The 26510-nt window shown below is 42.4% G+C and overlaps 1 protein-coding gene across 2 annotated transcripts; it reads right to left on the bottom strand.

Moving 5' to 3' along the window:
* On the bottom strand, positions 1-18254 carry polr3a (polymerase (RNA) III (DNA directed) polypeptide A). Of its 2 annotated transcripts, XM_084670182.1 has the most exons (32): positions 18071-18254; positions 17571-17706; positions 17013-17150; positions 16212-16383; positions 15956-16110; positions 15504-15743; positions 15140-15302; positions 14869-15005; positions 14680-14783; positions 14456-14597; positions 14213-14353; positions 13910-13979; positions 13337-13464; positions 13095-13233; positions 10418-10582; positions 9785-9957; positions 9303-9414; positions 8977-9095; positions 8035-8172; positions 7570-7740; positions 6607-6720; positions 5933-5968; positions 5489-5575; positions 5305-5387; positions 4840-5010; positions 4238-4331; positions 3712-3804; positions 3184-3348; positions 2173-2337; positions 1965-2096; positions 1742-1874; positions 1-1626 (listed from the first exon to the last, which is right to left on the bottom strand). In XM_084670182.1, the coding sequence occupies exons 1-32, from the start codon at positions 18112-18114 to the stop codon at positions 1478-1480; spliced, it is 4209 nt and encodes a 1402-aa protein (XP_084526308.1). In that variant the 5' UTR covers positions 18115-18254; the 3' UTR covers positions 1-1477. The 2 variants fall into 2 exon arrangements, with proteins under 2 accessions (XP_084526308.1, XP_084526309.1); XM_084670183.1 differs by lacking the exon at positions 5933-5968.
* Between the last annotated feature and the right edge of the window lie 8256 nt (positions 18255-26510).

Here is a 26510-nt window from a genome sequence, read left to right on the forward strand (position 1 = left end):
GCTGTTTAGAACCTTGTTTTCAAGAACACAACTTTTAATGATAATTTCAGTCTTCCTCTGTCCACCTTACTCTTTAACTGTTGAGACCACCTCTCCAGAGATTTGTGTCATTAAGGTGTGATTGTCATTTTACCATTCATGCAAATCAACAACTGTCCCAGACGAGTGTCTGGGTGACCAGTGACAAAGGGGCTGCCAAAACAGCCCTACAACATTTAGTCATTTAGCACCCCGAGGCAAGTAGGGGGAATCGATCCGGCAACCTTCTTATTACTAGCCCGACTCCCGCCCATCTCCCTCATGGCTCAGCCATCTGATTTTTACAATGTAATGTTGAAACTTGAGGTAACAAACTTGTTGCAAACTTAAACCTAAACCTGAACACGAGTTGTGTAATTGTAATACAGTGTTTTGATTGCTGTGGAATATTTAGTGTATATATTTTATATATTTTAATCAGGCACTGAATTAAACATCTTGAGATGTATCCTTCAACCAATGCTTTATTCACAACCAATATATACATACATACAGAAAATGAAAAGCTGCTGATGTAAGAGTTATTCTTTTTTGAGACCTAACACAATCCAACTGTGGCCTTATTGTCATATCAGGACATATTTTTTCTTACGAGAACTTTATACCAGATAGTAGACTAATTGTACCTCTGAATTTAAAGCCTACTAGGTAAATAAGCTTTATTGCTGCATGAGAAGTATTGAGTTGTTGACCCACATGAGAAAAAAATATGGAAAATGATTTCAGCATCCTGAATTATTCTGAAGCACCCTGAATAAAGCCAACTATGTCCCTAGTCCTTACCAGTCAGATTCCAATTCCACAAAAACCTTCAAAGAAAAACACATTTCAAATGTTGTCAGCACAATGTTTCCAATGCAACATCATTGTCCAAGCAAGAAGGAAAAGGAAGACTTTCTTAAAGTTATAAAGCTTTCAGTACTCTCCATGCACAAATAAACATAAGCATAAGGGACTGCCTGTCTTCTGCCATTCAAAACAGGCCAAACACTGCATCCACTGCAAGGCTTCAGTAAAAAACAAAACAAAAATAAACATCTTTCATCTTATCTTTAGTGCAGCTGAAAAAAGCACAATATATCAGTAAAAGATTCACATTTTCCAGTCTTGCTTCCAATGGAAAAGCTTTGTGACAGGCACAACCATCTACAGAGCCATTGGGGTTTGAGTCGGAAAGAAAACTTCAGCTCGAACAGCTTTATGGGACTAAAGTAAAGGCTTCTTGTTTTTGCAGACACTGACCCCCCCCAAACACACACACAATGCTGCAAACAATTCAATGCATTGCCTTAACCTGTCCTTCTTCAAACCAGCACATGTTCATGGATGCACAGCCATCTTTGGCTTGCAGCTCTACCCCTGTAAGGCAAACCATGTGAAGGGGAGGTTAAAAGGCTGAGGTGGGGCTGGGGAAGGGGATGATTGACAGGTGAAAGGTCTACGTGACTAATGGGATGTGGAAGTCTGGGCTGTCAAAGAGCAGTGGTCTCCTAGGTGGTGAGGGATCCTTGTCAGCCTTGTGTAGCAGCTTGAACAGCCCTGTACCAATGTTCATTGGGATGCCCATGATGATGCATTCAGACACGCCTGGAGAGGACAGAGAGAGAATGTAGGAGAGGGAAACATAATTTAGCTACACGTACAAATTATATCCTGGATTGAGATCAACAGTTACAAGAGTCAAAACGAGGAGTTAACGCACCACAAACCGAGTCCTTTTGTCCGAAGTATGCAGCGTCAAAAAGGTGATCAGCGGTTTTCTCAAACGATGCCAGCATAAGGACACTCTCCTTCATCTTAGCCAGGCCAAATCGGGTAATTCCCAGGATCTCTCCCTGTAAACAGGAACATTTGAGTGAAAGTTGTGTGAAACCCATTGCTGATTGGGTCTGGATAAATCACACTGTTCTACTGCCACCACCAACCTTGTAGGACATGAGGTCAGCCAGGAGCATGACGTGACGCCTGTCTATACTCATCCCATGGTTCACCATAGTATACTGGATCTCGTTGATGATAGTGGACCTTGCCGCCTCAATCCCAAGAGTTTTCTCCACCTGAAAGCAAGAGCCCAGGTCCCCTAGCATCCAAGCATTAATAAACAATCTGGGTCTTAGGTGAAGGAATGTTTACCTCATAGGTGTTGTTTGAGGTGGTCCGGTTGCCGTTCACACCGTGGGTTGCCATGACGCTTCTCAGGTTGTCCCCCTCAACCAAGAGCTTGTATTTGTTTTTTCCACTCTGCTCATCGATGTGAATGACAGCTCTTGCCACCTCCGGTATTCCCTGCACTACCACCTGGTCACAGAAAACGAAAGGATTAGAAGTGTGGGAACTGGAAAACTAGGGCAATGAAAATTGTGATTTATTTTTTATTTTTATTAAACTCAAGATTTTATACAAAAATTCTGAGGCGAGGTATTGACAATGTGAGTGGATGTCTGAAAGGAATTTTTGAAATGGCAGATATGAAAGCCATCAGTAAATGCAGATGGCAGATATATAAGCAATAAGTAAATATAATGAAATAAATGAATGATTACAATAAAACACATCTACAATGAATCAGGCTAGATCTTGCTCTCAATTATGTATTTACTTTGAGGACGGTAGAGCGGCAAACAGTTTTTCTTAAGGGTTGCTGCTAAAATGCTAAATTTCTAAGATTGTCTTCTGAGCAATCTGATCACAGAACTCTGCATTGCTCTTTTATCCACCCTGAAATGTCAACATACTAAAATTCAGTCTGGTGGAATAAAATACGAACTAATGAACTAGACTACATCTGGCAGACGCTGAAAAGAAACCTGTCACAGAGAGCAATGACTTTTGAAATGTCTCGGCTTGCATTCTCTCATTCCAGTCCCCAAGTGCATCTCCCTGAGAACCCACTCAATGTGAGAGCTCATTTTGAAATACACTGTTATTGGTCACGGAAAGAACAATTAAATCCCTGACTTTCTCAAAAACAACCCCATATCGCTACCAAAGTGATTAGCAATTAGCAGCTGGTTTAAAAAATGTATGTGCGATTGCCGCAAAATCAAAAAAACAAACTATGGAGTGTAAAAAAAAAAAAAAAAGACGCTGCATTCTCCGACATTTCTCAATTTCCACTGTGTCATTGGAGAAAGCGCCAGTCACCTTGGGCAGCTCCTCTTTGAGAGACTGCAGCACATAGTACATGGAGCTTTTGCTGTTTTCTCGTGGAGACACACAGACGACGGCCTCGCCGTGCACGGCAATGTCCCCGGGCTTAATGCGCAGCTTGGACATACATATGGAGTAACGCACGGTTTCAGCGTTCACCTGTAAAAACAAAAGTATTTTTGCAGGAAATTCAGCACTGTTAAATGATCCCCCCCATAGAAGTTTCTGTTAATCCCATCAGTCTACAAACACTCTGATAAAGCACAAAATATTTGAACCCAAATACTATCAAACACAGAATTGGAATAAACAAACACTTGTTTTAAAAGCATCTGATATCATGCTGCTTTGAAGCGACAAAGTCAACTATGTGACCGTAAGGTCTAATCACAAACTTCTTGTCAAAAGTGAATTATTTGGAAGTCAGTAAAGACGTGAATGTGGCTTTAAGCATAGTACTAAGCCAATCCTCAAAGTGAAACACTAGTGGTGGTGCTAGTACAGGAAAGACAAATACTGTACCTCTAAGCGTAATAGTCGGATCCTTTCCAGGGACAGCTTTACCAGAATTAAACAATCGTCAGGTAGAAAGACCTCCTCTATGTACTCGGAAATCTGGAGGGGAAGGAACATGATTCCCATTGGTTGTGAACATTTGTAAACATTCCAGTTTAGCACATGATGAGAAAAAATCATTTAACGCTATAGTATGAAAAAACTATTTGGGATGCAAAGCTGTAGTGAAAAATATCAATCTAATGTTCATTGTTTTCAATGTCACCTAGTTTAACTTTCAATCTCGGTTGGTTGGACATTTTAGAAATAATTGATCTTGAAGGAATTATCTTGAATAACTGTGTCTTTGTGGACGCCCCTTACTGTCATGAAAGTGTCAGACACGTTGTATTTACCACTCATTATAGGTACACATCCATTCAACACTATTTGAATGTAAACCTTAAAATGTCAGGGCAATAGAAAAAAAGAAGTGCAGGATTTTTAATTTGAGAGAAAACTTAAAGGTTCAACTGTGGCGAGGGGGAAATACCTCTCCGAGAAGAGTCTTTTCAATCCTTCCTTTCACCAGGCGGCCAAAGTCAGCGTCATCCTCTACATCCAGATGGGCACTGATTATAGGGGTACTGAAAGGGTAAAACAGAGGCATCTCAAAATTGTTGTCTCAGCTAACGTTGCAGCCCAAGAGCTTATTTACCGTGCATTGAGAAGCTTCCAGGATGGTTCCAGGTGTATCGACTTCACAGACAAAAGTAATTACGGGAGAGGGAGAAGTGGGAAAGTGTTTGAAATGGGGCATCACATTTGCAGACACTCTTTTCAGCTGTCTAATCAGAGAGAAGCCAATCACGGCCAGCCTCCATTTGAGTGATTGAGGGAGGACAAGCAGAAGTTCGATTAAAGCAACTTTTAGTACCCAGACCTGAGATTAGCCAGACCTGAAATGACTCGGACCAGATATTACCCTGATTTGGGATGAACCTGACCTGAGATTACACTGACCTGAGATTACACTGATCTGATATTACCCAGACAGGTTTTTCTGATTAATCCAAGATTTAAACAAATCCAATCAGTGCTTAAGACCTAAGTCAAAGCGATTATGGGTTTGGTGGTACTGCCACTTCATCATACCTGATGTTTTTGGAGGCGTTGATGATCTCCTTGATGCGAGGTACCCCCAGCGTGATGTTCATGGAGGCCACCCCAGCGAAATGGAAGGTTTTCAGAGTCATCTGGGTGCCAGGCTCCCCAATACTCTGGGCACACAATGCTCCCACAGCTGAGCCCGGCTCCATCTGGGCTCTGTCAGACACATGCAACAACAGAAAACTATAATCCTGATAGCATGGTCAGAATCCCACAGGGTAAATTTCTCGGTTCTGGGCAGCTTTATCGACAAGTAGGCTTTGTTGCAACCTGGCAATCCTCCGCCACTCGCAGAAATCAAACTATAGAACTAGGGAATACTTTGAAGAATCTTTCATTTAATTCAACGTGTTAAGGACCAAGTACCAAAGTATACATAATTACATCCTCTTTGTGACCACATCTGTGTGTGTGTTTTGGTCACAGCTAATCAACCACATGACCGGGTACCTCATGTATTTGTCTCTGCATGTCTCCAGAAACTTCTCCAGCTGAGTAGGAGTGATGCGGTCCAGCTGGTACAGAACTTTGGGCTGGAAACCAGGAAGAGCAGTGATTTTAGACCGGGCTACGAGACAGAAACGAGACGGACAGCTGGTGGATTTAGACTGCTGAAGCTAATCTGATACCCTACCTCTGTGGTGCCGTTGTCATTGATGCCATATTTGTCTCTGGTCCTCTTGATTCTCTCAGACATGCTCTTTATGAACTTTTTGATCTCCTGAAGAGAAGAAGGCGATACGTGAAGGGGTCCTAAGGCTGGATTAAATGCATATTGATCTTTCCAAACCATGGCAGTAATGTTGTTGTAGAGCTTGCGTACAATTCCACGCAGTTGTTTGATGTAAGGACAGGCCATTATTGCAAAAGACAACTCATTACAGTCACAGTAGACGCATTCCTCAAACCCAGCAACATGTCCTGTTGACTTAACTCACACAATGCAACGTGTACATAATTAGTGCATTCAACGTTTGTTGTGTGAGTAACAGGCACCTTGGAAAGCAATCTGAACAGGTTAAAAGACAATCTGGTATTATTGTTTCACACCATGTCCCATCATGCTTTGCAACAATACCTTCAAATACTTCTCAGAGCCGGTCTCGGTTAATGCCTAAGGGTGTTCAATAAAATTGTGGCGAGGGAAAGGAATGACATGATCAATACCTACAATACAAGCTACTGGACTTAAATATCTGTTGGTTGTTCCTTCAATAAGGTCTGGGTGGTGGGGGGTTGGGGTTGAGTTCAGGTAATCCAGAAAGGATACAAGGTGGAAAAGCTACACCATTCACTTACACTAATCCTGAAGCCTGCCAAATAGAGAACGTAAATTCTAACAGTATCCAAAAACCTAATTACTGAAAGTCACAACGGATTACGGGGAAAATTAAAATGGGTGCAAACAATGAGGATAGCATCTACCCTGTAACACTGACTGTAGTCAGACGTCTCTCATTACCAGAGAATGGCATGGTAATAAACCAACCACCAAACCACCAAACACATTGACTGACTAGTGAGTTCAGGTTCAGATGAGTTCCCCATCTGACTCATGTAAAGTACGTGTGGAAGTAACAAAGCATTTTACAAATTACAGTGAAAATGACAGTGATGAAGAGTCAATAGTCCAAGTCTATTCCCCCACATAATTATAAGAAATCAGCCTCTAAGTAGAACTAGTCTCCCAACATTGGCCGATAATATTTTTTATTTTAGTTATTTAGTTTTATTTTATTTTCACCAGCCTACCTCAAGGAAACTGTCTCTGCAACACTTGAAGTCGCTCCTCTTCATGATGGCCTCGGCAGTCAGGACCAGCTCGTTCTTGCTGAGGGCCGGCTCGTCGGGGCTTGAGTGAACAGCCTGGAGGGTGGGGGTGAGGGCACAAAGAACACGCCTGCAGATCAGTCTTTTACCCAGGGGGGCACTGCTGCACAGGGGCCAATCTACACAGTGGTCCCCTCTCTCCTGGCTCCTGGTTAAGCAGTCACCTCCCTAATCACTGATCTCTCAATCAACCATAAAGAAGTAACAATCTTGTCTGACTCAAGTCACTTCTGTGGTACAGTATGGCAAACACAAATCTAGAACCCGATCACATTTAGAGGGAAGGCTAGCCCTTCACATTCAATTATTCAGGCAGGGTTTCAAAACTAATCTGCTAGGTAAGTAATTATAGAAAATAACTACCTTTCTGTTACTTAATTCTATCTACTTGTCCAATCAAGTCCAATATTTTCACACATTGGAGTAGAAACCACCCCAGTGTAAGACAGACAAAGATATGGACTTGACTTAACTGATGAAAGATGATTTCATATCCTTGGCTGAACTTGGGGAGTTGTTATAGCTGTAACTTGCTATGGTTTAAAAGGGAATGATAAATCAAATTTCATGGTTGCTTCTCACTCTCCAGGGAGGGCTACTAATATAATGACTGTGTACTTTACTTCAAAACACAAACAACCACACTGCTTGTTGAGAGGGTTTAACTAACCTTGAGAGTAAAATTATGTAAAATTAAACAACGTGTTTTACTAAATAGATATAATCTACCTCAGTAATGCAAGAATTTCCTTGAATAAGATGCACCACTACCTTAAAAATGGAGCAACAACCATATGGCTCACAATAAATAAATTAATTCCACATGTTAGAATCAAACACTTCAGGGATAAACTCTGTAGGTGGGTGGGTGAGTAGGGGACTAACCCGGATATTGTCCAGAACCCTGTGGAACTCCAGGGGCTCGTCCTTGCCCTCCATGTCGGCCGGGTCCAGGCCGTCTCCTCCATAGATGAACTGAATGATGTCTCCGGTAGAGCTCCTCACTGTCAGGTCATACTGAGAACACAGGTCTTCCAGGGACTTCACCAGCCGCCTCTACATCAAAACACACCCTCCCAGCAAGGAGAACCATGAGACATGTGGTGGTGGTGGTGGTGGGGGGGGGGGGGATGGTAAGCAAGGTTTTGAGGGGGAAAGGTCGTAAGGGGGGAAAAACAGATGCTGTTGACGCTTTCATTAGACCAGATAAGCAAAGCTGAGGGAAACAATGATACAGAGAGTTGAAACAGATACTGAAGAGAGTAGGTGGAGGAGAGAAAGGGGTGGGGAGGGAGAAAGAGAGAGACAGAGAAAGAGAGAGAAACCCTTTCATGTGTGAAGAGGCTTTACCTGCATGTACCCAGTTTCAGCTGTTTTAACTGCCGTGTCCACCAGGCCCTCTCGACCAGCCATGGTGTGGAAGAAAAACTCTGTGGGCGTCAGCCCTGAGTAGAAGCTGTCAGCCACAAAGCCTTTGGCGGCAGGGAGCTAAGTAAATCAGAGGTTACAGGGACTGTTAAATTGATGCCGTGGGTGTGTCAGACGTTCATTAAAACCATATTATGTATCCTCGTTATACCCGTGTGTGCCTAAACCTATATTCACAATTTGGGGGGAGAGGAGGTAAAGTAGCGCTGGAGCAAATTAGGAAACAAATGATACATAAATAAATGACCTGGAAAGAACTGTGATTCTTAGGGTCGAATATTTTTTTATCTTTGATTTTTTAAAGTGTACAGCCATAAAAACAAGTTCAATACATACATCCATCTGGAAAATGAGAAATATAATATTACTATCCACTGCATTAGCTAGGATTACAAAGTGTAATCTCTAATTAAGATGTTCAGAAACAGTTTCTAAAGAGGAACTAATAGAAGTGGGAGCTAAAGGTATGAATACATAAATTAATATACATAAAAACCTTGTGATGTTTACAGCAAACTAGATCCTACAAAACCAGATCATACCTTTCTACATACAGTACTGTGCAAAGGTTTTAGGCACCCAATATGTTTTACATTAATATTATTTTAAATATTTGTGCTGCAGAATAAAAGTGCAAAGTTGAGAAAACATTTGTTAAATCTTTTCATTGTATTATGTCTTACAGCAACTTTTTTAATGTGTGGCTAAGACTTTTGCACAGTACTGTACATCTAGCTCAGGATGACTAGCTATAACATTTATCAAGTAAGGCATAGTTTGTTGTCATTTAATGTAATTTAATGTAATTTATACATAACGGGCATGAAGGGGGGGGGGGGGGGGGATGCCAACGGTGTACCTTACCTTGGAATGCTTTTTGAAGTGGGGCAGAGAGCGGTTCTCAAAGCCGTCTGGAACTCTGGATCCACTGATGGCCTGCTGGCCGACACAAGCAATCATCTGGGAGATGTTGATGAAGGAGCCTGATGATGGAGGAGGAAGAGGAGGAGTCAACGCAATCTACACAACGCATACAAGGCCTCGGGGTCCCCTGTCGCCATGGCAATCGCCAATTGGGGGCCAGAGGGATCCTTTAGTCCTGGTGCACCCACCTGGCTGTGCAGCCATGACAGTTGTGTGAATGACAGCTTGCTAATCTATAGTGAATGGCAAGGGTGATCCAATCCTACCTTTGGAGCCGCACACGGCCATGATGAGAGGACTGTTGCTCTTGTCCAGTTCTCGAAGACAGGCGCTGCCTGCGTGGTCTCTGATGACTGACAGCTCTTTCAGGATCAGGGCCTGGGGACAGGTGTAGGCAGGCATTGCACGCACAGTTACATCAAACATACCTTTCCTTCCATCCCTCACACTAGTGGAACTCTTGACTCGAGCACTTATGGGGTAGGGCTGGGGGGAAATCGATTCACATATGAATCACAATTAGTCTAGCGATTCACAAATTGTAAAAATTAAAAAATTACATTTACACGAATCGTGATCCCAATAATCGATTTGTGAGGTACCAAAAGATTCCTACCCCTAATACCTGGAGTAGGGATATGTCTGTTATGGTACAGCAGATACCATTTAGGATGAATAATCAAACTCAAAATTAGTCAGGAGGAAATGGAGCATCTGTCTGTGTGTCTGTGTGTATTTCCCAGCAAACCTCTAGGGTCTCCTCTGCTGTGCAGCCTGGCTGCTGCTGAAGCTTGCCGGTCTTCAGAGCCTCTATGTACTCATCACACTTCTTGTAGCCGCCGTCCAGAAGATCCTGCTTGGCCTTCAGCAGGCCCTGACCAGGGGTCACATCTCCAATACCGATGGAAAACCCTCGGTTGGCTGCATGGAGACACAAAACACAGTTGGAATAAATAAAAACATACAATAGCGTTTAAAATTTCAAACCAACTATTCAAATACCAGTATGTCACATTCTGACATTTAATTCATTTGTCAGACGCTCCTTTGATTATTTTTTTCACTTCAAAATGAACAAACTATGTCCACAGCTGAATTGTTATGGACATTCAAATGCATAATGTTTGTCGGATCACTTTAGTCAGATCCGCTATATACATTCACTTATACATTTGCAATGTAGGCAGTAAGGTTGAACAAGGTTTTTTTTCTCACAATCTTAAATTCCTCACCTTTACAGTAAACATAAAATACTGCCTATCTGACAATTTGGGGTGTAGATGAATCCATTAAAAGTTATGTTTAATAGTTTAAAATGTACTCGTTTTTGTTTTCATGCCGATCGCTGGAGAATGTAAAAAGATGGGAGGGAGGGACTTACAGAGGTAGACTGGTGCAAGGCGTGCTAGGCGGGACATGGCGTTGGCAGCCTCCAGCTGACCCCAGTCCCGGAGCAGAATGTAGAAGATGTTCTTCTTAGAGCCAGAGCCCAGGGTGCCCTTGTCCAGGCTGCCACACAGCAGCTCACTGTTCTGGATCACCACAACTGAAAGAGGGATGAGCCACAGACAGCAGAGAGATCAGGGGGGTCACTAACACACACAGTCTGGCATCAAGGCCACTAATCTCCCACCGTCTATCAAATACTGAGGGGCTCTGGCAAGATGGGAAGCTCCCCAGTATTAACCCCCCCTACACATACACTTTTCTTCATGTTGACGCCAGAGTTTACAAAAATTATATTTATTAATGTAACGATTATCTTTTTTGGTGCTGTACTTGAATTGTACTTCCAGTAAGAGAAACATTTTGGATTTTGGTGTTTCAACACCCATTGACACTTCCCTGTTGTATGACTATGTTTAGGCATATGTTTATTGCACCTCTCTTTCACCAACCGTCTCTGGAGGAGGGGATCCCTCACTGAATAGCTCCTCCCAAGGTTTCTTCAATTTTTTTCTCCTCAAGTGAGTTTTTCTGGGAGTTTAGGTTGGTTGAGGGTCAGTTCTATGGGCGTATGTGAAGCCCTCTGTGAAATTGCTTGTAAAAAGGCCTAAACAAATCTACAGTCATTTTCGGACTATAAGGCGCACCGTTATATAAGCCGCAGCAGCTAAATTGAATTATGTGTACATATATAAACCGCACTGGATTATAAGACGCAGGTGTTTTAATGTTAAATTACCATATGTAAGGGTTCGTGCACAGAGGGGATTGTCTGGAAAGAGATGCCTGCTTGAGGAAGCTCCCATTTATTAACCGTTCGCTGTAAAAATCCATAGATTATCCGCACCTTTATATGAGCCGCGGGATCGAAAAATGGGACAAAAGGCCCCTATAGTCCGAAAATTACATGATTTTTATTTGATTTGAACCAATAACAGCCTGTGTTGCTAATCCATGGTCATAATATTTTAAGGCTAACTGATCATTAGAAAACCTGTTTGCAATTATACTAGCATATCTGCCCAATTGCTTATTAAAGAAGCTAAATCAACAGGCCTTTATATTAAGTATCTGGAATATCAGCAATTGTGGGTTGGATTACACTAAAAATGGCTCAAAACTAATAACTTTCTTCTGAAGCTCGTCAGTCTACTTTTGTTCTGGCAAATGAAGAGTATTTCATGCAAGAAGTTGCCAAGAAACTGAAAATCTCATACAACTCTATTCCTTCTGCAGAACAGCGCAAACTCGCTGTAACCAGAAAATAAGAGAGGGAGGCCCAGGTGAGCAAACTGAGCAAAAGGAAAAATACATTAGAGAGTATAGTTTGAGAAACAGATGCCTGGCAGTTGAATTAAACACATTAATTGGCCAAGTTGGACTACTGCAACTCGCTGCTCGCCGGTTTCCCAGCCGGTCTCTCAGCATGCGCAACCCGCCCTCTTCAGAGGATTCAGAACGCAGAGGCCAGCCTGGTCTACAATCTACCCAGATGCTCCCACGTTACCCCGCTCCTCATCTCCCTCCACTGGCTACCCATCACGGCCCGCATCAGATTCAAGACCCTGGTACTGACCTTCCGAGCAGTGAACGGGACTGCTCCCGGCTACATCAAGTCTCTCCTGCAGTCTTACACCCCAACCCGCCACCTACGGTCTTCTTCAGACAATCGCCTGGTGGTCCCACTGCTCAAGACCGTCCGGTCCCAACCCAAGCTCTTCTCCTGCCTGGCCCCCCAGTGGTGGAATCAACTACCCACCTCCATCAGAGACACAGACTCTCTCTGTCTCTCCACCTTCAAGACAAGGCTCAAGGCTCACTTGTTCCGGGAGTACAACAGTACTTAAGAATGGTTTGCTGAACCCAATGCTAGTTTCCTCAAGTATCACAATGACTGCTGTATTCGCTGCAAAATATTCTGTTTTAGTTAATCTTATTTCATTTTTTTACTGTTGCTTGCTTTTCTACAGGTACACTTGCACTTAAGGATTCATGTTGTTTAATTGTAACTTGCTTAACTACATGCTCTTATGGTTCTTCCCTTTGGGTTTTATTTTTTTGGTTGTTCACAATGTGTACTTCAAGTTTTGGCTACCCGCAATGCTTTGGGGCTATCGTGTTGTTATTATCAGTGACCTATGCACTTTGTAAAGCTCTCTTTTGGAAGTGGCTTTGGATGAAAGCGTCTGCTAAATGAATACATGTAAAATGAAAGGATTATGATAGGCAAAAGAACCCAGACACCCAGTTTCTGAGAGACAAAAGTCAATTTTAGGGTATTTAGATCACAATGAAGAACATTTATGAAATGCAGACCAACTGAAAAGAGGCTAGAGGGGTGCTTGATGTAAGCAAGATGTAGGCAAATGTGATGTCTGTGGGTGCTTTGGTGAAGTAGGATATTTGTACAAGATGGAACCTCCTGACGGAGTGATCCTAATTAAAAAGCATTATTTATAACACTGTCAATTACTATATTTCCTGTTCATTTAGCTATATTTCCTATTCATATTGCTATATTTCCTAACCTAATATTTTGAACGGTAGGAATATTTTCTTTGAAAGAATTCCTATGGTGATGTGGCTTAAAGTCTAGGTTGTGGAGGACTCACAGGAATCATTGTAGCAGAGGTCCTCTCCCTTCCCACAGTATTGCTTGCCCTTGGTGCGCAGGTTGGCCTTAACCGGGCAGGCCTTACTGGGCTTCAGGATCAGACTGAAAATCTGCTTGCCGGTCCACAGAGCCATTGGCTGAAAACAGGAAAAAGACGAAAAAATAATATTTTTATACAAAATACTATTCTTTTTTTTTTTTCAGCCATCTAAACTGCCAGAAGGAAGTACTTTACAGTACCTTCATTATAGCAGGGTGAGGGAGAGCAATCTTGACTTTTTCATCTTTGCCAACGAGGATTGAAGCTACTATCTGACAGGCTTTTGACCTGTCGAAGAAGGTGTCCTTCAGAGTCAAGAGGTAGGCTCCTGGAGTGGGGAAACAACAATAGGATAAACTGTTACTTTGTAGTTCAGGTACTCCCCTTGAAGAGAGCACTTATTACATTTTATTAAATCAAAACAGTAAATACTAGGACAGTTTTAGAACACAGAGTACTTCACTGGAATGCATTTAAACATTTTCAGGGCCGCTGACTGACATGAAAAATTGGCATACCCTACATAAACAGAATTTTTTTTAAATATGTATATTTCGAGAAGATTGGGGGACATGACAGTGTGACCCATGTCACCTACTAGGTGGACAGCTGGACTGAGTCACATGAAAAAACAATCAAAAACCTTTCTTTTCAGTGCGTTGCCCAGCCTGTCGGGACAATAAGCAATTTCTGCACCTGCTAATAGCCTCAATCATTTCACAAAAGGAACACTTGATGGACGCCACTGCACTGCTGTGAGTCACAATGCTCACCTGTCAGGAAATCTTGAATAGCTGCAATCAGAGGCTCTCCATTTCTCGGGGTCACAAGATTGGCTTTGGTCTGAAAGGAAGCAGAATGCTCTGCGTGAAACTGGTGACTTGACGTACAGTTGTTTTCAGAACCACATTTTCTTTCCCACTGGACTAAAGAACAGAAATACTGGAGAGAGGGTGTTCGTTTGGCTGTGACAAGTACCCCCACTAACACCAGCAGCTCAGACTTTGGAATGAGTGTGTGACATTTGAAAAGGGAAGAGATGTGTTTGTGTGTGTGTTTGTGTGTATGACACGTACCCCCATCAGAACCAGGGCCTCTGCTTTGGCCTCCTCCGTCTGGGGGAGGTGGAGGTTCATCTCATCTCCGTCAAAGTCAGCATTGTATGGCGTGCACACACACTCATTAAACCGGAATGTTCTGTGAGGCTTCACACGGGCCTATTGGATCAAAAGGAGAACATTTAAATAAACCCAGAACAAGAGTACCCCAGCAACAAGCTGTGCATGGCATGTGGTACATCAGTTCGGAAAGGCTCTCACAATATGTGCCATAATGCTGAGCTTGTGAAGGGAAGGCTGCCTGTTGAAGAGAACAATGTCTCCATCTATCATGTGTCTCTCCACCACGTCGCCAAACCTCAGTTCCTGGGCCATCTTTTCTCTGTTGCCATATTTAAGAAACCTGAGGGAAACACACACAAACACTGAGTTACCAAACCGAAACAGGCTCCAGTAAGGTTTTTCATAACTGGAAGAGTGGTCACCTTTTCATCTGGGTGTGACGTTGCTGGATGAAGTTGGCCCCTGGGTGAATATCTGGACCGCTACGCACAAGCTTCCTCAACATTTCCAAATTGGCTTTATTTACCTTCAGCAAGTAAACAATTGGAATATTTTAGTCTAGTGAACTTCTAATAGAGATGGTGTTTTTTTACTCTTGGTCTGAGGCTCACCTTCTCAGGGTAGGTCAGGATCTTGGCAACGTGAATGGGGACAGCCACCTCATCAATCCGTAGGTTAGGGTCTGGAGAGATGACCGTTCTTCCGGAGAAATCTACTCTCTTTCCGGACAGGTTTCCTCGGAATCGTCCTGAAAAATATGTCGGAGGTTATGTCATTTCTATGTTCAGAATTCAGCATCCAGTAGACACTCTTGCAGATGAACACCTCAGGATAGAGATTAGAAGATGGGTGGAAGGTAAGAAGGTGGTGTAGTAGCAAGACCTTGTTTGCCCTTCAGTCTCTGTACAAAGCCTCTGGTCCACTTTTTGGGTGCCATATTGAGGGGAATGCCCGACAGCTCACTGTTGATGTAGAGGGCACACTGCAGTTGCAGGAAGTCCCAGTCCTCCATGATCATCTGGGTCTTAGCGCCTGACATACGGTGCTGGATCACGCCAAGACAAAGTCAATTCACTCTGGCCATTGTAATACTTTGAAATATGACTCAAAATAACACTATGATATATGGAATGTAATTCCATTGTCATAGGACGTAGGCGCAAAGCAATAAGGAGTTGTCTTGTAACAATGTCATTAATCATTTACGTCACAAGCGTGAGAGTTTTGCAAACGACGCAAAAATCACCTTCTTGATAACGTCGTTGAGGAAGATGATCTCCGTGAGCTTCATGGTGAGGTCGTCTTCGTTGGTGCCCGACTTGAGGTCGCTGACCACGGAAGGGCGGATGCAGAGGGGCGGGACCAAGAGACGGGTCAAGATGAGGTCAGCGGGCTTTCCGGCCTCTGGGTTCATCAGCAGCAGGGGGATGTCCTCTGCGGGGATCCTCTTGAACAAGTTGAGGGCCACCAAAGGACTCAGGTTCTCCTAGTAGTTTGATGACATGGCAGCAATGATGAGGTGAGGTAGAGAAAAAGCCCAAACACGTAAAAAATATTCCTAACAAATACAACAAATTACTAAATAAGGCCAGACATTATTGATGCTCCAGCGTGATTATAAGATGACATGACCATGTGAAATCCAAACACTACTTATGGAACATCTACAAAGTATTCCAGCGATTCACAAAGATTCACCTGTGCTCTTGTAAGTAAGGATTCCACTTCTTTGTTGTGTTCTATTGCAATATCAAAGGACTGGAGAAATTCAGACACGACGGGGTCCACCACTTTCTTGGTTGATTTATACTTCTCGTGTATGATCTTCAGTAAGCCACACTTCTTTACCGTTCCTAAAAAAAAACACAATTGTCAAGCTGTCAATTTGAAATTGCTTGGCTCTGGCTGAAATAAGTCTGCATGAGTGACAGGACACCTAGTGGGTTTTTTTTACCATTAAATGAAGAACAATTCAAACAGATTGTTCTTTTGCGGCATTTGTCAGATATCTTCTTCTTGAGGCCTCGTTTCTGGAGGTAAGCTAGGCCAGGCCTCTTCAGTTGATCCATGAACGGGAGTTTTTCTGCTTCGGCCAGCATGATGTGAGAGCATGTCTTACAGATCATCTGTAGGTACAGATGGGAGAACAACGATATTTAGAACCTGGTCCATTTGCTGGACCTGATGTTAGTTTCCTCCAGGAACACAATGACTCTTATTGAGGGACTTTGTTGCTCTTGTTGGTTAGTTGTAACTGATTTAACTTCTTGTACTCGCTGTGAATTATATTATTGTTGCTTGCTTTTTCTGCAGGTACACTCTTGCACTTTTTCAGGTTCATGTTGTTTAATTGTAACTTGTTTAACTACATGCTCTTATGGTTCTTCCCATTGGCACTTATTTGCTTTTCACAATGTATGATTCATGTTTTGGCTACCCGCAATGTTTTGGGGCTATCTCGTTATGATCAGTGACACTTTTGTAAAGCTCTCTCTTGGAAGTCACTTTGGATAAAAGCCTCTGCTAAATGAATACATGTAAATGTAATGTAAATGTAGGTAACAATCTCAATTAAATCAAAAGGGGAAAATATGAGCACAACACACTTCAGCACTCAAGATCCGATGCATTCGTGGATGTAATTGATTTCCAATTGGACCATGATCACATCTTACAGCCATATGTGAAATTAAATAAGTTCCTACAACACAACTATTCGAAAGCCTCTAGCTGATACAGTCTTGGTTCATCTTACTTGCAAGATTCCAATGACAGCTTTAAAGTAGCCCACATGGAAACATGGGAGCTCCAGATCCAGGTAACCATAGTGCCCCAGACAGTCTGCCAAGTTCTTCCCGCACGTCTCACATGGTCTGTCCTTCTCACTGGTGCCCTTCAAAAAAATAGGACGCCAGAGGTTTTCATGGACCTGGGATATTGTGGATCATCCATACTTGAGACCATAGTAAGTGATTAATGTGCTCTGGTCAACTACACTGACCAGCAATTGGGAATGTGGAGTTCCCAAATCACTCCTCAGTATAGATAGGTAATTTATATGTGGGTGGAAACAATACTAACAACCAATACTGTCACACTGTTATTGATATCATTTGATCACGCAATTCATTTCAAGTTTGCACTTGTCAAGCTGTGTTGTCCACCCGTGTGTTTTGAGAAAGAGGCAAAGAGGACATAGCTTTGAGGAGAGGAAATGTGGTTATATAATGGAAGCTAGGAGAAATTATGAGGAGAATATACAGTAAGGCTGACTATAGCAATTCAGCATTTTGCATTAATTATAGCAAGCTACCATGCGGTGATCCAACACTCCATAAGGCAGAGGAGTGTGCTTGGTGTCCTGGCTGTACAGATTCTTGCTAACTACTTGGATGTGGGCTTGCTGACGCATCTGTTCAGCAGACTTCATCCCAAAGCAGATGTGGCTTCTGTAGACAGAAATTACAGTATAGTTTAGAACATGCAACAGTATGTCACATGTTTCACAGGGCTATTTATTTGACAGAAAATAGAAATACTACAAACAATTGTTGACTCCCAAGACTGCAATAAAAATTCCATTGCACACATCTCAAGATCAATGAAGGTAGCTAGTGTGTTTTGAAGTTGTGTCATGTGATGGTGATTGTGAAATCTGTCACTGGCGAGGAGGTCTATATGTTTTCTTGCGAATCAAGCTATTCTAATGAAAACAATAACAGAACGCGACACATGCACAGTCTTGTAGTTAGCTAACTAGTTAGCAATATAGCTACCAGGTGGTTAAGTAGCTACCCTGGGTGGCATACTTACATTTTCTTTGCCACATCGGTCTCCCTAAACTGCTCTTTCACCATTATGACTGCTGTTCCACGCGATAAACGGAGTAAAATAGATCTAAGGCATTCAAATTAATGTTTTATTACACATGACCACACTATCCCATGCAATCAACACACTGTCACTTGGCGTTCCCATGAAGAAGAAATGTGTTGCTACAACTTGAACTATGAACTCATAGACAACGACTATCGCAAGAAGTGTTCAAGGGAGTACACAAGAGCAGCATCACGCGATACTACCACCTAGCGGATTCAAGTAAATATTTGCGCACACATTATCTGCGAGTATTATCTGAAGCATTTGGAAAACGTGGACACTGCACACACTGCACACATTTAAGAAATAAATCTGGTATGTTGGTTAGGTTTACGAACAATATCTTTAGTCATGTCCTGTACGACACAATACATTTGACATTGGACATGGTCAGTCAAATGTGTGCCATGATCCGCTCAAATTGGTTTAATTGTCTCATGTCTTAATCCACTATGTCAATGACAGTTTGGCAAAATACAGTCAAGTATCACTCAAAATTATTTTCACTTTGGTTTACATTTCCTGCCATCTAAAGTTAGCCACTAGATGACACTAGATACACTCATCTTGGACAATCCAGTGAACTCCAGTGGTCATTCTACAGTGTATGGTACAATACACATGCATGCACACACACACACACATGCACACACACACAAACACATCTCCCAGTAGGTAAATTAAGAAATCACAGATCTGCCTCCAACGCAACTCTGGGAAACTCGTACATAGATGAGAAGAACGGGTCTTTAGGAATTATAACATTGTCCTAGACTTCTGATGTTTGACATCCAATTAAGATATGTACATGCAATATGCTTTTTTTCTTCATGTATTTCCCATAATCATAAAATGTATGATGAGATCATTGTAGTTTAGCGGTGACTGGAGACCCTACTTGATGATGAAGAGTATGTTGCATAAATCACAGTATTATAATTATGAAGATTTGAATCAAATATTTGCAAGTAAACAACAAGCCTATTGATATTAGCAGGCAATTACTGGCATGCTTTCTAATTGTCTTTCTTTTTGTTGGCGATGATGACCCTTGTCTTTTCTATGCTGTGGAGTGAATCAGTATTTACTGATGATACAGTATCATTATGTTATGCAAAACATATTTGCAGATCAATGCGGCTGCCTCCTTTTTGTAATTAACATGGGTAATTAGTGGACTTAATTTACAGATCCACACTGGGTTCATAATGGGGCTGTGAAACATTGACCCATGACAATTGATTGATCCCTCTCTCTCTTAAAAGCATGCCCTGTTCTAATGATTAAGTAATGAAGAGACAGTCAGTATGAGCGTTTCCAGTGTAGTTGTTTCCAGTGTAGTTGTTTCCAGTGTAGTTGTGCTGTAGCAAGTGAGAATCTCTGTATTTAGATTGGCTGACATTTTCCTCTGCCTCCTTCTCCTCCTTCTACTCCTCCTTTCCTCACTCTCCTCTGTCACTGCAATGGTGTCAGCTTCTTGCTCACAGGCTCAGTCTCTCCCGTGTGCGTGTGTGTGTGCGTGACTGCACTCCTCAGTAATCAGACACACAGACTCGCCTTTGGTGGCTTGAGACTGATTCAATATTCCACTGGGTAATTTATGCAGAACTAATTCTCCAAAGAAATGGAAGGGCTTGGAGGAAGGTAGAGATGGGGGGAGTAAAATAATGTGTATGTGTTATATCTGTGGTAAAATAATTATCCACAGTGTCAACGGTAGCAACATTCTGTGAAGCTGCTGTCAATAAAATATTGAAGAACACAATCTATTTTCATTCAATCTCCATATACCAAACGGTGGTGGGTTTGGGGACGGTGGCAGTACTAATGACGCTTTTCCACTGCATGGAAGGGACTGTGCAGACATAGGCTGGGGCTGGGGCTGGGGCTGATACTGGGGAGTTGGGGCTGTGGCTGGAACTATAACTGGAGAGCTGGGGCTGGGGCTGGAGCAACGTGTGCTGCAAGCAGACTGGAAGCAAATCATTGCCTGTAGTCATTTCACTTGTCAAAACAGCAGGAGCCTGTGTCTCCTTGTTTGGGGATTTAGTGTGTTGAATTACTGGAGATGAGAGAGAGAGGATGAGACGAAAAACAAAATGAGGGGAGCATCCCCAGAGGGACATTTGGTCCCATAGATTATGGCTATTTGGGACCAGCAGCTCTGTGCCTGTGTGCATTTGTGTATATGTGTGTGTGTGTGTGTGTGTATGTGTCTTTGTTTTTGAGGAGGTTGTTGTTCTGACAACAGTCATGGGAATCAATATTATGTATCTTCCTGCAATTACGAAATTCGTTATTTTCAATCAGCATTGAATACAACATTCTTGTGTATAGCCTCTTCAACAATACTTGCTTGTGTAACATTATCCTAACAGAGGAGGTTATCCTCTCGTACATCTGATTGGTTTGTCTTTAGTGTCACTTTAGTGTTACCTAAACACTGATCAATTAATGGTCAGGTCATGATCAATCTTTTGTGTTGGAAAGACAGATACTGTAGCAATGTTGCAATGGGCATTTTTTGTTGTAGTAAAACCGTGTATCTTCACTTCAGGACCATTTCAGCCTGGCAGTATAACATATGCATGTATGCATATGTAAGCACTGTCGGTGTATGTGAAACAATGGTCTGTCCTACACCATGTGCAAATGAATAATTTATTTTTAAAGAATTGTAATGCCAGTTTATCTCCCACCAAGGCTTTTTCCTGTCTTCCCTCTATTTTGCTTATTTTGTCATTGTACAGTCAGGTTCACATCTACTGGATAACTCTAAGGAAGCATTTGCATAGAAACGCCCTGGAAGGCGGTGAAAAGGGAACAATTAAGATGCAAGGCGGCAGCCCATACAACTCCCCCCCCCCCCCCCCCTCCCGGGTGCTTCTCTGCCATGTGAGAGGAGTGCAGCTGATTGAAATGGAGGAGTGCGGCCCTGTTCCTGTGCCTCTCTCCTCCCTCTATCTCTCCGTCCTCCAGGGATTCTCTGCTTCAGCCTCCAGGTCCCGGTCCACTCCTTCCTTCTTGCTCTCCTCTTTCAATAACCTGTTCATTCTTATTCTCCTTGGAACTCAGATTAGTGTCCGAGGTCTTGCAAGTGTGCAACTCTGCCTGCTTTTGTGAAAACCCTGAGGAGAAGTCTCCTCTGACACTTTGCAAGCAGTGAAAACACACGCAGAACCCTTAGTAGTTAGCAGACATGGGTGACATAGTGTGGTTGTTTGAAACAGGTGACGCAGTCCTCGCTCGCGGGGCTGTGTTTCATGTCCGTGGGAGGTGGTTGACACACACAGAGCCCCCGACTCATAGAACGAGGAACAGATGGCGCTGGAAAATGAGGCACCTCTCAGAAGCATTGAATCCCCCTCCTAGGGACTCCCCCCCACCTCTCTCTACTCTCTCTTTATCTTTCTCTGTCCCCTCTCATCCTCTCCTTCCTTTCTTCCTTCCTTGCTTCCTTCCTTCCTTCCTTCCTTCCCGCCCGCCCTCTCTCTCTCTCTCTCTCTCTCTCTCTCTCTCTCTCTCTCTCTCTCTCTCTCTCTCTCTCTCTCTCTCTCTCTCTCTCTCTCTCTCTCTCTCTCTCTCTCTCTCTCTCTCTCTCTTGTTGTCACTGGCCAAGCTTTTTTTTCATTACCAGTTGTTATTGCATGCTGTTGTGTTGTGTTTAGTGTTAAGTGGCTTATGCTACTATCCCAGTCTGGCTTTTCTCCCTATCAAAATCAATTTTTAAGGCACAAGCGAGATTCAAGATGGTTGTAGTGGGTCCCATCACAGGGGCTGTATGGATCTATGTTCTCCTGAAGGGAATCACCAGATGGCAAGACTGGGTCTGGGCTCCTCAAGGGTAAAGCAAGTTAGGAGCAGAAAACACATTATTTGATCTGTTACAATGAATTGTCATTAGGTCCGACTCTCCGTTAGGTCCGTTTCTTGCTTCTAAGGATGTCTTCTCACACAAGGTTTTTTACCAGGCAAGATTGTTTGAACGGTATGTTACAGTGCTGTGTAATTCAACTGAGGAACAACTGAAGGGTTTCACAATACTCTGTGTTTATCAAGTACAGCATGCCATAAATTAGAACAAGTATGCAGCCAGAATCAGATCAAAGTATCCCCTTTTGATCGAAAGCTATGGTGAATCCCTATACTGTATAACCATAGCAAGCAATAGCACATATATGATGTGTAAATATGTATTGTATTGAGGAGTGTTGAGCATTGTGAGGTTTAATGTTGGACAATAGCGCCTTTCTGTTAACCTGCGGGTGATGCTAGTTCCAGCAGTTGGTCTAGACCGTTTTTTATTCCAGTCGTGTTCATTCCACTCCACCCGCTCCTGTCTCCTGCAGCAATCTAGCTGAGAAATGCATATATAACAACCTGTGAAAGTAGCTCTCTGCAGACACTTCATTAAGAAACCCTGGTATATTCTAGCATCCAGTTGTAGTTCCCAGACAGACTGAGGACATTTTGCTATTCCACTCCCGCTCCTTTTCAGGGTAACGGTTAATCACAGTTTCATACATTCTACAACATCACCTCAACGTTTTAGCCTGAGACAACCTCAAGAAAAAGGAAAATGCAGAAAAGTGTGGTTATTTCATTATGAGCTCTCATAATCTGTGGAATTGAAAAAAACAAAACATTCTTCAGTTCTGGCCACCAGGCGCATGAGATAAATGAATGTGTCTGTTGTTTTCAAGGATATTCTGAGTGAGCAGTTAGCTGGTGTTATTAGTGCTGAGATACAGTAGATGGAAGCCATTGTGAACATTGACCTCACTCTCCCCTGGGAAGATTTGACATTCACAAACAAAAACACTTTTAACAATCTTTAACAATCAACATTCCTATAAAGAGTTCTAGCCAGATGAAATCGATAGCCTGATGCTGTGGCTTGCTCATACAAGTCATCGGATCATGATGTTTCAAAAAGTACACACCCCAGAGTGTTCTGATAACGTTCACGCAGGCTGGCAGACAAGCGTAGGCCTCTTGTGTATGTGCATGTGTTTGAATGGTTTGTCTTGTCACTTTCAAAGTGCCTCCGCAAGATCTGCACATCAGGTCTACACTACTGCCATAATGTCAAACAGAAACACCCTATAGCGGACTACAACAAGGTCTTAGATCATGGATATTACGAAACCTGACCTAATGTGATTGGGGACCTAAAAGTCTGTAAAGTCCGTTGTTTATTGTGGAAGAATAATCTTGCTCATTTACTTCTATTTCATCATGAGGTTTCAAATCTCTTGACGCATGAAATGTATGAAAGCCATTTCAAGCATATGCATGTCAACTCATATTTTCACAAAAGTAGTTCTTCATGGCTTTATAAGCTGTACAAAAAAACATCTCTCTGGTTATGAGAAGGTTGGATCAGACCATTCCCAGTGCCAGCACATTGACACATCCATACTCTTGACAAATTGGTACTTACTCATGCCCAGTCGAACACTCTGTTTCCTGTGATGTTTGCACTGTTTGTCACTGTGGTTTTGGAATGGATTTGCTTGACTCGAGTGGAGGCTGGATCTTCTTCCTCCCTGGTGGAGTTATTTTCTCTGACACAGTCAATACCACCCCAGAGCTCCTGACCTGACATATTGATGTGAAGAGGTCTGGCTGCTAAGAGGCATCTGGCCATGGCAGATTGAGCGAACAGTCGAATGAGGGAAAGAGGGAAAACAGACTGAGAGGAATCAGAAATGAGTCTGTATGCTGTGTGCTTCAGAAATGTATGGACAAGAAATAATATAACCTGAGTCGACATTCGCTGACCCAAGCCTTGAAAATGTGTGGCATTTCCTGGCTCACAAGCAGGCGTGTGTGGATCGGAGCAAAAATGAGAGGGAGAGAGACAAGAAGGGAGGTGGGGGTGGGTGCATATATCTTTTACATTATTAGATTACAGAGTGGAGATTAAATATGTCACAGTTCAATAGCTCCATAAAATACCTGATGAACCCCATTAGAGTGGACAGAATGACAGCGTGAGATATTTACAGGAGGACTAGAATAGTAGATGTATCTGCATATTTTAAGTTTCTTTGACACTAATAGGGGGTGGTAGGAAAATAAATTGTGTATTATTCCTCATTAGTCATATATCATACGTTCCAATTCAGTTTGAACACAATATTATCTGTTGATGAAATTGGGTTGTGTACCATTAAACTATTTCTGGTAATGCCTTGTATGTTTTCCATGGGGATATTTCATGTTCTAATGAACAGTATATTTACGTACTGGTCAGAGTAAATTCCACGTTTGAACAATAGGTGGTGCTACTTCATCAGTCAATAAGGTCTCAAAATGCAAGCATGGATTGATAAATTATGGGAACGCATCTTATAAAAAAAAACTAAAATTCCGCTTCCCCCTTCCATTCAAGTCTTCTGATATGTAGGACACGTTATTGACATGAGACAAAAACTCCCCAACCCCTAAAGGGGATGGAGAGGATTGTGTCAACGTCAAGCAATTGTATGAGTGGAGTAACATAATAAACTCGACCTTTTCATTCATTAATTAGGTCTATGTGCCAGACATTTATTATACCATTTATCACATCAAATGCTTCAGATATCAGAAGTGAAATGTAGCTCTTTGTTCCACCTTAGCTGTGGTATGGATTGAATCATGTCATTGTTAGAAGTAGTATAGAACAACACTTACTCATTCACCACTCAGGCTTTTGGCCCTTGCTATTTAGGTCAGTTGTCTCCTGTCCATTTCATGTTCTGTTGCCTCCACAGAGTCCAAATTGCCCAGCAGGCAGGTGCCATTAGAACGGTTTGTTTGCAAGGTAAGCAGCTATGAGAAGTGACAGCACTAGAATTACTAATGCACTTTGGCTGTCATTTGTATCTGAGAAGCCTGCAGGGAGGACTTGATTAAATGGATATCCCACCTCCTGCATGTTGCGGGCCCTGTCTTAATTTGCATATGGTTGGACTGGTGTAGAGAGATGTTTGGCATTATCCCTGGAGGAGTCATTTAGACACTGCACTGAAATGCCACAAATTCTAATTACCTCAAATGAATGTTTGAATATGTACTTGTGTATAAATATTCAGCTATTATTTTTTTTTTTTACAGCAAACAATAGAATGAAAGATGAAAAAAGAAAATGTAATACAATGCAACATATAAGTGTTCTCTGTGGTACATTAAATGTCTTACAGTACAAAATTATGCAAGTAATATAATAGTGAATAGAGTGCTCTGAATGGCAATAAGTAGCAATAATCAGCAATCTTCAGTTTTCTACTGTAAGGGCGAGGAACTCTGCAGTTCAATGGTCATTTTGCAGCTGTTTGAGTGAGACACACTCCTGCTTTTCACTCTGAGGAGGCTGCTACAGTGATGCAGTAGGAAATCCATTGCTCAGTGACCTTGTGTTAACCCATACGGCGGATCCAGCGGTCACACACTGTGACATACTGTCCATCAGGTGTAGACTCCAGGAAGGCTGACCCGACAGGGCCCCACTGACAAAGTACATAGGCTTGACTGATGCTTGGCGCTAAGGGTTTAGTGTACTTATCACCGTTTAGAGTGATGTTCACAGAATGTGTGTTTTTTTCTTTGTATAAATAGAATATAATGTCTGTTGAATGAAGACTGATGCTGCAGTTGGCAAACTAACATGATGTCTACAGAGGTCTTTTTATTTCTACATCCTTGCTGCACTTTTAAATATGCATCGACATTTGCCCTCAATCTCCCAAATATTCTATCATGATATGGGTATCTCAGAAACATGACCATGGCTCTTGTTTACGCTAGGCAAATATTTGAAGTCACAGCTGAAGACATCATCACAACTGCAAATAAATAACTTGAATTCCTCTTATAACTTCCCCCACTCCTAAATGAATCCTGTATCCCAGGGGAGCACCTTAGCGCTTAGCAATCTGCACCGCTTTCCTCGTGGTGCTTCCTCTTCGTCGCACTGAGACGCAGACTCCGACTTTGAAGTCTGTGGGCCCGATGATAAATATGCTAATGTATCTGGAGGTGACTCCACATGGCAGATAGCACTGTGAGGAGAGTGCCACCTATTTTTTCATATATGGAGGGAGGGGAGGGAGGAGGAAGAGATGCCAGACTCACAGATGTTTGGCAAAAATAAACTATGGAGATTAAAGAACTATTTATTTACTGTATCGTCCCATAACGGCGCTCTGTGCTGTTGGTGTATGGCTGTGTGTGCAGTTATTAGGTGGAATTGATACAAGCGGGTTTAACATCTCGTTTGAAGTGTGTACACGTGTCAAATACATGGTGGAGATGTTTTATCTAGATGGTGCTGTGTTGATGGGTTTCTTACAGAAGGTGGGGAAAGTGTGTGGGAAAAAAATGCTCT

This window comes from Hypomesus nipponensis, chromosome 13, assembly GCF_054491055.1.
Source record: "Hypomesus nipponensis isolate SF chromosome 13, ASM5449105v1, whole genome shotgun sequence".
Classification (NCBI taxonomy): domain Eukaryota; kingdom Metazoa; phylum Chordata; class Actinopteri; order Osmeriformes; family Osmeridae; genus Hypomesus; species Hypomesus nipponensis.

Excerpts from the sequence above, each read along its gene's own strand:
- polr3a (XM_084670182.1), bottom strand. The coding sequence starts at position 18,114 with ATGGTGAAAGAGCAGTTTAGGGAGACCGATGTGGCAAAGAAAAT. Across the intron at positions 15,744-15,955 it reads CCTTACTTACAAGAGCACAG|GAGAACCTGAGTCCTTTGGT; the intron begins GTGAATCTTTGT and ends TCAAACTACTAG. Across the intron at positions 15,006-15,139 it reads GAGACTGAAGGGCAAACAAG|GACGATTCCGAGGAAACCTG; the intron begins GTCTTGCTACTA and ends CATATTTTTCAG.